Genomic DNA, 13,206 nt, shown 5'->3' on the forward strand with positions numbered 1-13,206 from the left:
CCAGTTTTGAAATTGTTTTGAATTCGAACAGCGCTTTACAGAAACAGCATTGGTTTCTTGAATGTATAAGAACAATGTTTTGCTAAAGCCCACAAACAAAATGAAAGCCCAGTTGGGCATTCTTGATTATCAATAGCCCATTTAAAATTTTTATGTTAACAGTTAATTTACTGAGGTAGTGTTTATAACTCATGGTCTTTTTAAAAAATTATTTTTTTATTAAAAATTATTTTTTTTTATATTTTGAATAATTTTAATATACTAATATTAAAAATAATTTTTTAAAAATAAAAAAATATTATTTTAATATAAAAATATTTTAAAAAATACTCACAACCACAGACTAACCTACCTTTAATTTGACATAATAATTATATCAAAGTCCGGTTCTATTTCTGTACCCCAAATTCCAAATGGCTGAGTCTTCTCGTTGCTACTTATGCCTCCAAGATCTCTCTTTTTTTCCTCCGTCATTTTTTTTTTTATCTTTTCTTTTTCTATTTGAATTGTCTTCTGGTTCATTTTAAATTTTTGCATAAAATACAATATTTCTCACCTGTGATTTTTTAAAATATGAATATTTTATTGGCTATGCTATTTTCCAAAACCTTCTATTTTCTCAGAATTTTCTAACTCCTATATTAAAAAGGAGAATCACCCGCCAAAATATGAGAAAATCTATAGCACTTGACTTCACTTGACTTGAATTGACTAGTGTGAGCGAAAGGGATCTCCACTTCACAAATTAGCCGACTCCTCTTTGCAAAAACATAGACGCCACCGCAACTTCCCTACTAACCTCAAACAACAACAACAAACACGCTCTCACTTCAAAACAGTTAGAGATTTTGGAGAGAAAAGGATTGGTAAGTCCTTCAGAACCATATATTTGTGGTGTTTTTTGGCGCAGATGTACGACTGATTTGGATTTTAAGAAGCGTTTAAGCAATTACACCAGAGGGAAAGACAGAAGAAGTTGAATAGAATGACGTCGTTGGAAGGTGAAAAATGGCAGCGATTTAAGGAGAGGTTAGGAAGTTGTTAACTAAAGTTGGGTACGGATTTGCAGCAGCGTTGAGGAGAGCTGGGGTTTATGTGAAGACAGCAAGGAGAGGTTTGAAAGTTGTTAACTCCAAAAGTTTGGTACGGATTAGCGGCAGAGCTGACGAGAGCTGGGGTTTATGTGAAGGCAGCGGAGGATAAGCCACAAGCTGCAGATTGGGCATTGAAGAGACAAATACAGCATTCAATGAGTATGAGGTTGGAGTGGTTGGTTGTGGTTTCAGCTGATTCCGATTTTTTGGAAATTTTAAGAAAGGCTATGGAGGCGAATTTGTGGACTGTTGTAGTCGGGGATAGGGATAAAGCATTGGGGAGACATTAGGATTTGTGGGTTCCGTTGATTGAGGTTGAGAATGGAGAGGTGACTGAGAATGATTTGGTGCCGAAAGGCAGGGCTAAGAGTGAGGATTTGGAAACGGATGATGGGTTGTTTTCGGTTACGGATATGAAGGAGGATGGAGACGGGGGGTTGATTTGAAGGGTGTTTGTTGAAGAACTTGTAATTGAGAGGCCTGGGTTTATTGGCGTGAGGATTTCAGCGTTTCGGAAGGGGAAGAGGAAGATGAGCAGGATTATCTGTTAAATCATAGTGAATACGAGGAAATCGAGTCAGAAGACGCGGGTTTTTTTATAGTGATTGAATATTGTGTTTTGAAGGGCATTTCATTGTTTATTAAACTTCGAATAGATATACCATATGAGGGCAAGGCTATAGTTCAATTAATAAATGTGAAGCTCAGTTCATTATCTCAATGTGAAGGTTGACGCGGCTGCATCCAATTTACAAACTGGTAGTTCTGTATCCGTAAGCTTCACTGGTCTTATGCCATTACTTTTTACAGAGTTGCTGAAAGTGTTTGGGAAGATATCGTTCCGGCTCTGAACCTTCAAATCCCTTGAGCAATTAGCAAAACAAGGTTCAAAGGGCTTTTACTTTTAAAAGCAACTGTTTTCTTGTTTCTCTAAAGCCGCGGTGCCATGACTTGTAGAAAGACCAGACAGAGCCTGAACATGTGCCCTGGATTAAATTAATTTTCTTTTCTACTTTGTATGTTAGCAGCAACATGACGTATGCCAATATGATCCCGACGAGTTCTGTCATGAAGATTCGGTGGATTTTGAAAATGTGTGGATTGCTTCAGGAGGGCATATTGATTAAGCAGAGTTGCAGAAGTTCAGAGCACTTGATCAGAAGATGTCCTTTTCGACCCTGTTGGATTAGGACTTGAAGATTTTTTTTTCTGAAATGGAGGTCAGGTTCAATGTTTCAATGAATTGGAGAGCTGAAGCTGTCCAAAGCAAATATCAGCAAGACATATGATGGTAACTTAATTTTCTTTTATGTTATTTATTTCAGCCATATCAGTGATTCAGTACCAAGTAACTCATCCTATTTTAACATGGAAAATGAAGTGGCAAGGCACAATCATCCAAGGGGGCCTTGGACTTTGTTCCTGTGGCGAAGGATTAAGAAAAGAGGTGAGAACCTCAAGCTTTCTGGTTGGAGACCTGGTTCAATGGATTGCTCTGGTTCATTGGACTAGTCACGAACAACAACCAAGCAGCAATTTTTCTTTTTCTTTTTCTTTTTCTTTTTATTGCAGCTGCTTTCTTGTGATCAAATCTGTGGTAGGAATTGGATTGCGATGGGTTTATGCAGCCCGCATTTCAAGAAGTGATTAATGATTGACCATCTGACTGGAAAGGTTTACATTCAACATAAGCATCCGCAAACGACAAACTAACATGAACCTTGTGTATAAAACATGGTACTGAATCCAGGCCCTTTTTCGTTGTTCTTCTGTCATAACATGATTCAGGGAATGCTTTGAACTGTGATAGAAGCAGTGGTAACAATTATTTTTTTGTTTAAAAGTATATTGAATTAATATTTTATTTTAAAATTTATTATATCAACATGTAAAAACAATTTAAAAACACAAACAATAATTTATTCAAAAAAAAAACTTAAAATTTTTAAAAAACTCAGATCCAAACTTTTCCCAAACCAATACTCAGAGTGCTATATTATTTCAAGATTTTTAAGCATTCTGAACAGAATTCCATGAGAGTATTTTTTTCAAATATAAGTGTGAAAATTGAAGAGGAAAGAAGAAAGAGCAAAAAAAAAAGATTATCAAATCCACATTGGGGCTGCGTTGTCGAGTTGATTTCAAAGATACAAAAAAGATCATCATCAAGGTTCAGAGGAGGTGGGACGCGTTATCCAAACTCAGTGGCCTTCCTCTTACATTGACATATACGTTACACGTGCCAATCATTTATTAAATTTAATCCCTCATTAAATTTTTATTTTTTGATTTAGTTCTAATTCTTTTATAATTCTTTATTTTTTTTATTTGGTCTGTGATTTAGCTTTTTTCTCAAAAAAAAAAGGTCCATAATCCAATGTTTTTTTTATTTAATCCCTAATCCAATGTTTTTTTATTTAGTTTATAATTCTTTTATATCTCTTAGTATGATCCCAAAATTTCATCCTACTCGAACCTAATAAAAGCTTAACTAGAAAGACATGGAAGGAAAATGACGGAGAGAGATGGACAAACCAGGTTAGTTGAAATTTTCATTTTTTAAACAAATGAGTTTTGAACAAGGTTTGGGACTATTAGATCAAACAAAATACACCTAGACAATTCAAATATCTTTTAATTTGAAATCTAGACCATCAAATGGACCATGATATATGGCAACATTAAATAAATAAATAAATATGTTAATGAGTTATTTTGTTTTAATTCAATTTGTATTTTTAATTTATTAAAAACATATTAACAAGTAATTAATTAAATATATCAAATAGCATGACACATTGTGAGATTATGTTTCTTTATATTTATATATATATATATATATATATATATATTCTTTATTACCGGCCCAAAATTTAAGGTGGCTAATATTTTTATTTTACATTTGAATTTATTTTTTTTAGTAATATGGATATCTAGTTCAGTTTGCGTGTATTTTAATTAATTCTACGGATTCTAAAATTAACAATTATATAAATTTATAAAATTTAAATTAATAATTTTTAAAAAATAAATTTAAAAATCTAATTAATTTAGTTAGAGCTACAACTAGTAGTTGTAATTGCTTAAATTGACTTTTGATCCAACGCGTTGTGTGGTTAGATATGAATTGCCGCATTCTTACACATTTTTGTAACGGACAATCCATCCCTTATATCCACTGAATCAATCCCAGATTAGGATTCCTCGAACCCAAATTTTGTTTCATTTCATTTGACTTTTGATTATTTTCAACCATTTGGCTGCTCCTATTCGGTGCCTTTCCCTTTGATTTTTATTTATTTATTATTATTTGGCTAACTCATATTGAAATACCATCACGTGATTTAGTAATTGTCATATATTATATGCAATAACAAGGGACATTAACACACTAGTTTTATATTTTCTCAACTGACCATTGTTATTATAACACATTAATAATTATAAATCAAACTTTAACTTTAAAGCAAAGTTATGAACTTAGATTGATTCTTACAAGGTTTGTAAGATAATATTATGATAATAATTATATATATTAAAAAAATAAAATAAAAAAAGATTTTTTTACCTCGTTGAAATCAGGTGAAAATCTGATTGAAAATACCGAATGAATCAGGTGAAAATATCATCTCTATATTTTAAGAACGGTAGGGGGCGGTCAAACTTTCATATTGTTATGTTATGCCTCGAAATTAGTTTATCACACGCATATTTTTTTATTTTTTTTACAGAAGCATTAATGTATCTTTACTACTCCTTATCAATGCTTTGAAGTTAAATACATCATCGTTATATAAAAGTGGAATCTCCGAACCATTACACGTATGACAACGCACCAAAATCATACTTTGTGCACTAAAATACATGAAACAATAGGAGACTGACATTAATTAGATGAAAAAGAGAGTCGACAGAAAAAGGTGATTTAACAACTTTAGACTAAGATAGGCTCTTAATTCTCCAATGGCAGCTATTTTCCAGGGCCACGAATTCATTGCTGTTGCGTAAGCGGCAAGTCACTATTATGCCCCGTCCGTCCGTCCATCCATCCATCTACCACCGTCTACTGTTTTATAATTGACTTAACGTAATAAATTAATTTTTAAAATTTTATTTTTTTATTAATATAGATAACCAGAATAATTTACATTAATCTTAACTAATTTTATAAATTTTAAATTTAATAACTATATAAAATTTTAATAACTCTAAAATTTAAAATTTTAATTCTTGTGATTTTAAGTGGAAATATTGTATAATTAGTAGTTCTTTTTACTATAGCGTTAAATTTAAATATGCTTACAAATTATTAGGATTATTTAACATTTATTTCTATCCATAAACTAAACAATCGAAATTTCTAGATTTGGTGAGCAACCGTCCTGCATAACTTGTTGGTGTTGCAATAGTAGTAATTTTATGATTTAGCGGTTCTAACTCTAATTTCATGAGAGGAAATATAAAATGAAAAAAAGAAGAGAGAAAATTGAGATTTGGTGTTTTTAAATTGAAAAGTTTTCATTAAGGTTCCTATGATGTTTTTATAATATTTATAAATTAAATATATAAGTTGAAATTTAAATTTTTAAATTTTTAAAATTCAAATCTCAATTTTCCAGTCACAATTTAAATTAATAGACAAACCCTTAGAGAGAAAAAAAGGACCCAGGGGAGCAGATCTAAAAATCTAGGTCCAAATCCCTGGCCTTTTTTGTTAATTTCTTTTTAACATTTTTTTCTTTTTAAAATTTTATACTAAAATCCTCTTTAAAACAATTTATTAAAATAAATCTTCAAGGATTATTCAACTATGCCATTGTTTTTAAAATGATTTCTCAATTTATTTATAAATAATTATCCATTAACCTAATATGCATTATCTACTTCTTATTGTAATTTTTTTCTTTTTTCTTTTCTTTTTTGTTTAGGTGCGGCAAATGATTAATTTTTTTTTTAATTGAAACTTGCTCTCACCCTAATAAGTTTTTACTTAAAAAATAATACTCCTCATAAAGAAAAAAATATTTTTTTTCAAAACATAAAAATTATGAATAAATAAATTAAGTTTTTAATTAAAAATACATTTTTTGTCTTTTTAATTCAAATAATTATATTTTTTGTGCATATAATTTTTCTTATTGCTTTTACTTTTTATTCAATAAGACTAGATGCTAATAAAAAATATATTTTATTATCAAAATAAAAATATTAAAAAATGACAAAAAAAATGAAGTTATTCAATAGCTTTCTTATAAATATTTATTTTTATTATCATATAGTTAAATAAAAAAATTGAATAATACTTACTTAATAATATTGTGTAGTTGTTTTTATAAAAAATATTTGTAATTAAAAATGAAATAATTTAATATATTTTTAAATGTTTATAAGGGGTTTTAATATATTTTAAATTATTGAAAAATACCCTAAAAACATGTATTTTAATACTTTTATAGTACAAAGATACTTTGAATAGATATTACTGTAACAACATTATCAAATTAATACGATAAGATTGGACACAAATAAAGAAATATATATATATATATAAAGTACAGAAAGTTTGATAATGGCCGTTATATATTTTGAAATGCATTCCTATTGTGCTTCATAATTTTTTTATGAAGACACTTGATATTTTTTTTATCTGATTAAATATTTAAAATGATATTAATAAATATAATAAGTCATGTACACAACCTTTATTGATAAATACAAAAAAGCTATATAAAAAGACATCTAGCCTATCTATAATTATTCTTAAATTTTAGATATTTTACTTTATTAAAAAAAAGCAAATATATATTAAATTATATCCTCCAATCCTAACTGCAAAAATAAATTAACTCGAAAACTCAAGAATATATATATATATATCAGGAAAACTGGGAGATGGACTATGTCGGCCAAATTTGGGTTTATCTAAAAGGAAGATCAACGTGGCGGCCGCTCCCAGAAGACAGACTAGCAGCCAAGCAGGAAACTCTAGCCTAACCTCTCGATATCTAATTACATGGACACCATGCCATGAAGAAACCGTATATGTATTTTTAGTATTGAAACCAGATTCTTCCTGGGTTCTTGTTTTTCCCTTTTAGACACCAAACCTTTTAACTTAGTGAGTACTACTTTTAGTTGTTAAAATAAAGCATGGAAGGAGAGTGTTATACATCATCAAGTGCTTCAGGTTCAACTTCAACAACAAGCTTAGGGAAGCGTAAGCATGGTAGGCAACAAAACCAGGAGAAGCCATATAGAGGGATAAGGATGAGGAAGTGGGGTAAGTGGGTAGCTGAAATTAGAGAACCAAACAAGAGGTCTAGGATTTGGCTTGGGTCCTACTCAACACCAATTGCTGCAGCTCGTGCGTACGACACAGCCGTTTTCTATCTCCGAGGGCCTTCTGTTAGGCTTAATTTCCCTGATTTGATACACCAAGAAGATGAGTTGTGTGATGTGTCTGCTGCTTCTATACGCAAGAAAGCCACTGAGGTCGGGGCTAAAGTTGATGCCTTGCAAACAGCTCTCCATGCATCACCAGGAGACAACTCGCCAGCAAATCGACTGTTAATTTCAGAGAAACCTGATTTGAACGAGTACCCAGAGAATTGTGATGAAGAGTGATCAAAAGAAGGTCAACGTTAATTAATTAGCTGTTATAACTAATTAATTGTTTGTGGTTTTTCTTTTCTTTTCTTGGGGGTGTTTGTGTGTGTGTGGGAGGGGGTTTAATGTCTATTAAGATCTTTTTTCTGGTTAGACAAGCGTATATCTTTCAGCCTGAGAAACTTTCCGGCAGAAGTAGTAGTGAATTAGTAATAGTATCGAGCGTGTGTTAATTGAACAGAATATAATCAGAAGGATTATGTTTGATGAGAGAGTGAAAATATTTCTTAATTCTCACAAATGAGTTCCAGCGACGATGAACCATCAATCACTGGTAAGTTGTAACAAATTAAAATTAAAGTGGGCTACAAGGTTGATGAATAGTTATTTTTAGTTTGGTTGGTTCATCAACAAGTTCGATTCTGTGTTTATTTTGTCTTTTAGTAGTTGATGGGTCAGTGGTTATATCCCGAGATGCAGCTAATGTTCACGTTTGTTCTTGATTTTTTATTTTCATGGTGGATTTATTTTTTAAAAAGTAATTTTTAAATAATTAATTTTTAAATTTTTTTATATTTTTGATTTTTAGAAAAGTATTTTTTTAATTTTGGATCAAAAATATATTTTAGAAGTTATAAAAAATTTAAAAATATTATATCATTTGCTAATTATATCAAATTTAGTATTTAATTTTTTAATTGCTATATAATTTATTTGTTTAAATATTTTTTAAAATTTATTCCTTAAAATTTTATTTAATTTAATTTTTATATTAATTTTTATTGTTATTTTTATGATTATTTACTTTTCTTCTATTATTTTTTAAATTATAATTTTTTATCTATCAAATTTGGACCTCATTTTTTTATTATTATTTATTTTATTTAAAATAATTTATAAAATTTTAATTATTATTATTTTATTTTCATCATATTTTAATTTTTTTATCTATTAGATTTGATTTTTATTGGTTTGATTATTACTTATTTTATTTAAAATAATTTATAAAATTAAATTTTTTTCAATTTTATTCTCATTCAACCTTTTAATCTAAAAGATTTTTTTTATTATTTTAATAAAATTAAAAAAATAAAATATTAATAAACTAATTTATGGTTTTTTTTCTATAATATAATCAAATACTAGAAAGTGTTTATATTAAATATTAAAAAATAATTTATTTTTATAAAATTTAATTTTTTTAAGTACTCCTTTTAAAAAAAATTATTTTCCTGTAACCAAGCAGATTAGTAAAAGACTTAATGCTTAAAATTAGATTCGTAAAACCATGATGAGTTGTAACGCTCATTTATCAAAGATTAACCATTATCCATCTAGGTTTTCTTCTTATTACTTTTCGCTTGTATATTACATAGCTTCTTCTTTTTTCCCCACTTATACGATCTTCTACGAGGGTCATCGATTTAAGCTCTGACTAGTTTTGATGGCGTAACAAGCTCAAAGCTTCTATTATCAGATTGATCTCGAGATGTCATAGGGTTCATCTCCGGTAGGAGGCTTACTGAGATCCCTGGACAATCAAACCTCGATCGGACTAGAATGAGGGCACGCTTCTTTAGTGACGCGTAAAAAGAGAAAAATCATGTGCACTGAAAGAAAACCTAATCTTGGTTACCACAAGCTGAAGACTCCCTTATAAAGACCCTAATGTATGTGACAGACATGGCAGATGGGGCGAGGAAGTCCATGAGAAGGACACATATACAGTTTTTCAGTCAGAAGCTTATTTAAAAGGGCATTTTTCAGATCAATTTGAAACAAAGGTCTGTGACAAACAGTTGCAACTTAAGGAATGAACAATGATGATCTTGGCAACATGAGCTAGCGGACATATCTTCATAGACAATATCGTACTTCTAAGAATTAGACCAACTTTTATAGTGGCCTGTTGTCACTGGTCTTTGACCCCCAAATGGTTCAAAATGACGGATGACAATAACATTGATCATCATATCCTTGCATTGACACATGCATATGATAGCCTTGAACCTAGCTCAAGATAAGACATCTTCTGCTAAGAGCAGGGAAAAAAAATGAAATTCTTCTTATTCTTCTTTCCCAAACCTAAATATTTATACAACTAAACACACACACACACACATCATCACATGGCTTTTATTTACTGTCTAAATTGATTTAGGCATCGAAGAGTCCTCAACTCTTCCAAGATATTTACGTTATAGGTATTACAGTTATCCAAATCTAGCCTTCTATACCTTCCAAACTATAACGACCTTGGAAGGTTATAATCTTTGGTGGATTTTCAGCAACTTAACCACTAGTATCTTGTGATGTTTGTACGGTTGTATATAATAATGTTAAGCTGGATTTATGATGATAATTAAGCTAGACTTATGATGATGAGGAGAGGAAGAAGAATGACCATGGTAGATGGGGATAATATAAATAAACAGCAATGGCCTACCTTTTATTTCTCTAGTAGTGATATAGCTAGTAAAATTTGGAAGATGCCAAACAAAGAAAATAGATAAGGAAATAAGGCAGAGTTAGGCATCAAGAAATGCCACTTTTGAAGTGCATGTGGACACCACAAAACACAATGAAACACCAGTGGGTAAGTGTGTGTGTGTGAGAGACAGACAGAGAGAGAGCAAGCGGTCCTTGATCAGGAGGTGGTCACCGTCATGGGATGGTGGAAAGCTTACGAAAGGTTGTTGCAGGAAGTTGAAGGGTGATGAAAGGTGGGCGGTGAGTGGGTTTTTCGTTTGTTTATTATTTGATTTGACTATACATGTATTTAGATCCAACTGTTGTCAAATGTTTATGCACGAAGCCTTGCCTGTGAAGTGTCTGAGGATCATTTTATGTAGCGTAGAAGTAAAGTTTATATACTCAATAATTGATTAATTTCTTGATTATAATAATTTGATTTATTTATTTTAGTTAAGATAGTTGGTAGTTTATATTAAATATCTAATAAGTCAAGATTGCTGGTAACTTATACTAGATATTTGATAAGTCAAGATAATTAATATAATTGATGTTTGTAAGAAGTTTTTTTCTTTTTAGATTTAAGAATTTTTATATGGTTAAATATATTTTTTTTTTAAAAGTAAAAATATATTTTACAAAAGTAAACTCTAAAAATATGTATGTTAAAACTATTAAGAATGAAAGGATGTAAACCTCTTACTTAGATAATTCAAATGGTATTTATAGCTTATAAATCTTGTTTTTTTGCTAGAGTGAAGGGGTTAAAGAGTTATCCTACCTTTATAAATTAATTTTATATTATGATTCGAGATTTTAATACACCTAATAATGTTGGAATGTAGACTTGTTTAATTAAATCTATGTGTTGAAAAATAATTTATTTATAATTTATATAAAAATCTATAGGATTATGACATTAAATTTAGGTATCATGTTCGAATCAATGGATGTAGGGAATCTAATCATGCACGGAGTGTGATGTCAAAAATCCTTGGGCTCAACACTTTCAGGAGATGCATGTCAAGCCCATCTCATTGGCTTGATAGTGCTTGAGCTTGGCACGCAGCTAGGCGCAGCATGTCTTTGTTAGAATGTATTTGGGACTCATGCATGTCAATACAACTTGCTTGAAAATTTTAAAAAATTATATTTATATATTTTTTTATTCAGTAATTTTTAAAAAGATATATACAAAATTTATTGTTAAAAACTTGATTCGTCACTTTATATATGGGTTTTCTATATTTTTCTTTTTTGAGTTCTTCATTGTTTGGACCCTTGTGTATGGAACTCTTATTCGTGGCAATGGCGAGCATCCGCGGCTTCCCAGTTAGGCTTCATCTGTCCTCCAATACAAAAGTGATTCCCATAAAGATATATAGATATACAGGATTACTCACAACCATTGTCGATTTTCAAGAATATATATATTTTTTAATTCTCTTAACATTTCCGGGACGGAAGTACTACATTGCAATACATGTTTTTATTTAGTTCATTTTTCTGCTAATTAGTATTGTAAAGTATATCTGCATGGCTCTAACGAAGGGACATAAACCTTTCTTCTCTTCTTTTCTCCTTTTGTTTTAACATAAGATTTCTAAAATAAAGAGGAAAGATCGATAACTACAAGTGTATTAGCAAAAATACCTATCTTAGTTAATTTAAACCAGCGTTTTCTATCTTTGATTTAGCATTTTTATTAATTTGAATATACAAAACAACTTCTTCTTTTTTTATTCTAAGTTCTAATTCATTTATGAATCTCTAGGGAAAAAAACACTTTATCGTAACTAAAGGTTCCGTTGTTCAAATTAACTCAGCGATTCCATTTGCATATATGTGTCTTTCTGTCAGATTTCCATGGAAATGACTTCTCCCTGGGTCAAAAACAAAAGCAAACTTATTACTGGATTTTACAATTAAGTACTTCTTAAATAAGGATAATTTTGTAAATGCATAATATTTAAAAGAATAAAAACCCCTGATAGTAATTTACGGTTCTTTTATTTGCTAGATATTCAAAACTTTGAGCGAGTTACGGAGAAAAGAAGAGGGAGCTCGAAGAAAGGATCAAAATATTTGTTTTTAATCAATTCTAAGATGATTTTCTATTATTTCTTATCTTTTAAGTGAGTTTTTGTATGCATCTTAAAGTGATTAATAAGAGTTTAGGGATTAAGGAATCAAGAGTGTTTAATTAATGGCTGATCCTCTAAGGGTTGGATTAATTAGTAAACATTGAAGTTGGAGTTATCAAGTCTAAATATTTAACAAAGGTCTCTACACTTACCCTACATTGTTTATGTAATGGTTTTAGCGCTTTTTTTATATGATGCCTTAATCCAATATTTATTGAGGGATTTATAACTAGTATATTGAAGAGTGCAGGAAAATTATGGATTATTGTAATTGATGCAGATATATTAAATTATATATTGATAGAAAGATAATTGGGTTTCCATTCCAGACCAACAAATGGATTATAGTTGCGAGGTTCATACATAGATTCAATTAGATCAATTAACTGGATAATGCATAATTAATATTTTTATAAGAGTCGAGTGCGGTGTCCAGGTTTTGAATATTTTAAGAACTGAGAAGAAGCAAATGCATTGATATTGATCCAGGTGAACTATGATTCATGCTGCAGGACGTCATTATTGTTGCATTCTTAGGAGTGTTTTTTCTTTACTTTAAAGATCATTTGATTTGGGTTTAAGGTAGGCCATGCTTATTTATTATAAAGTAATTTTTGAGAAATTTTTAATTTTTTTTTTATATTTATTTATTATTAAAAAAGTTGACTAACGAAAAATACTCTCCAGTTAAAAAAAAAAATTAACGAAAAATACTCTCCAGTTAAAAAAACAAAATTGATTTGATTTTCAGAAAAATGTTTTCTTGAAAAATTTGGATAAAAAACACTTTCCAAAAATTATGAAAAATTTAAAAATATCATATTATTTATTAATTATATCAAATTTGATTCTCAAACTTTTGAGTATTATATATATTTTGTTTTGAATAT

At 29.8% G+C, this 13,206-nt stretch overlaps 1 protein-coding gene across 1 annotated transcript; it reads left to right on the forward strand.

Annotated features, from left to right (window-relative positions):
- Nucleotides 1-6,975: 6,975 nt before the first annotated feature.
- LOC105120609 (ethylene-responsive transcription factor RAP2-1-like) lies at nt 6,976-8,096 on the forward strand. Its single transcript, XM_011018872.1, has one exon. The coding sequence runs from the start codon at nt 7,245-7,247 to the stop codon at nt 7,716-7,718; it is 474 nt and encodes a 157-aa protein (XP_011017174.1). The 5' UTR covers nt 6,976-7,244; the 3' UTR covers nt 7,719-8,096.
- The last annotated feature ends 5,110 nt before the right edge of the window (nt 8,097-13,206 follow it).

This window comes from Populus euphratica, unplaced genomic scaffold (genome assembly GCF_000495115.2).
Source record: "Populus euphratica unplaced genomic scaffold, PopEup_1.0 scaffold6.1, whole genome shotgun sequence".
Classification (NCBI taxonomy): domain Eukaryota; kingdom Viridiplantae; phylum Streptophyta; class Magnoliopsida; order Malpighiales; family Salicaceae; genus Populus; species Populus euphratica.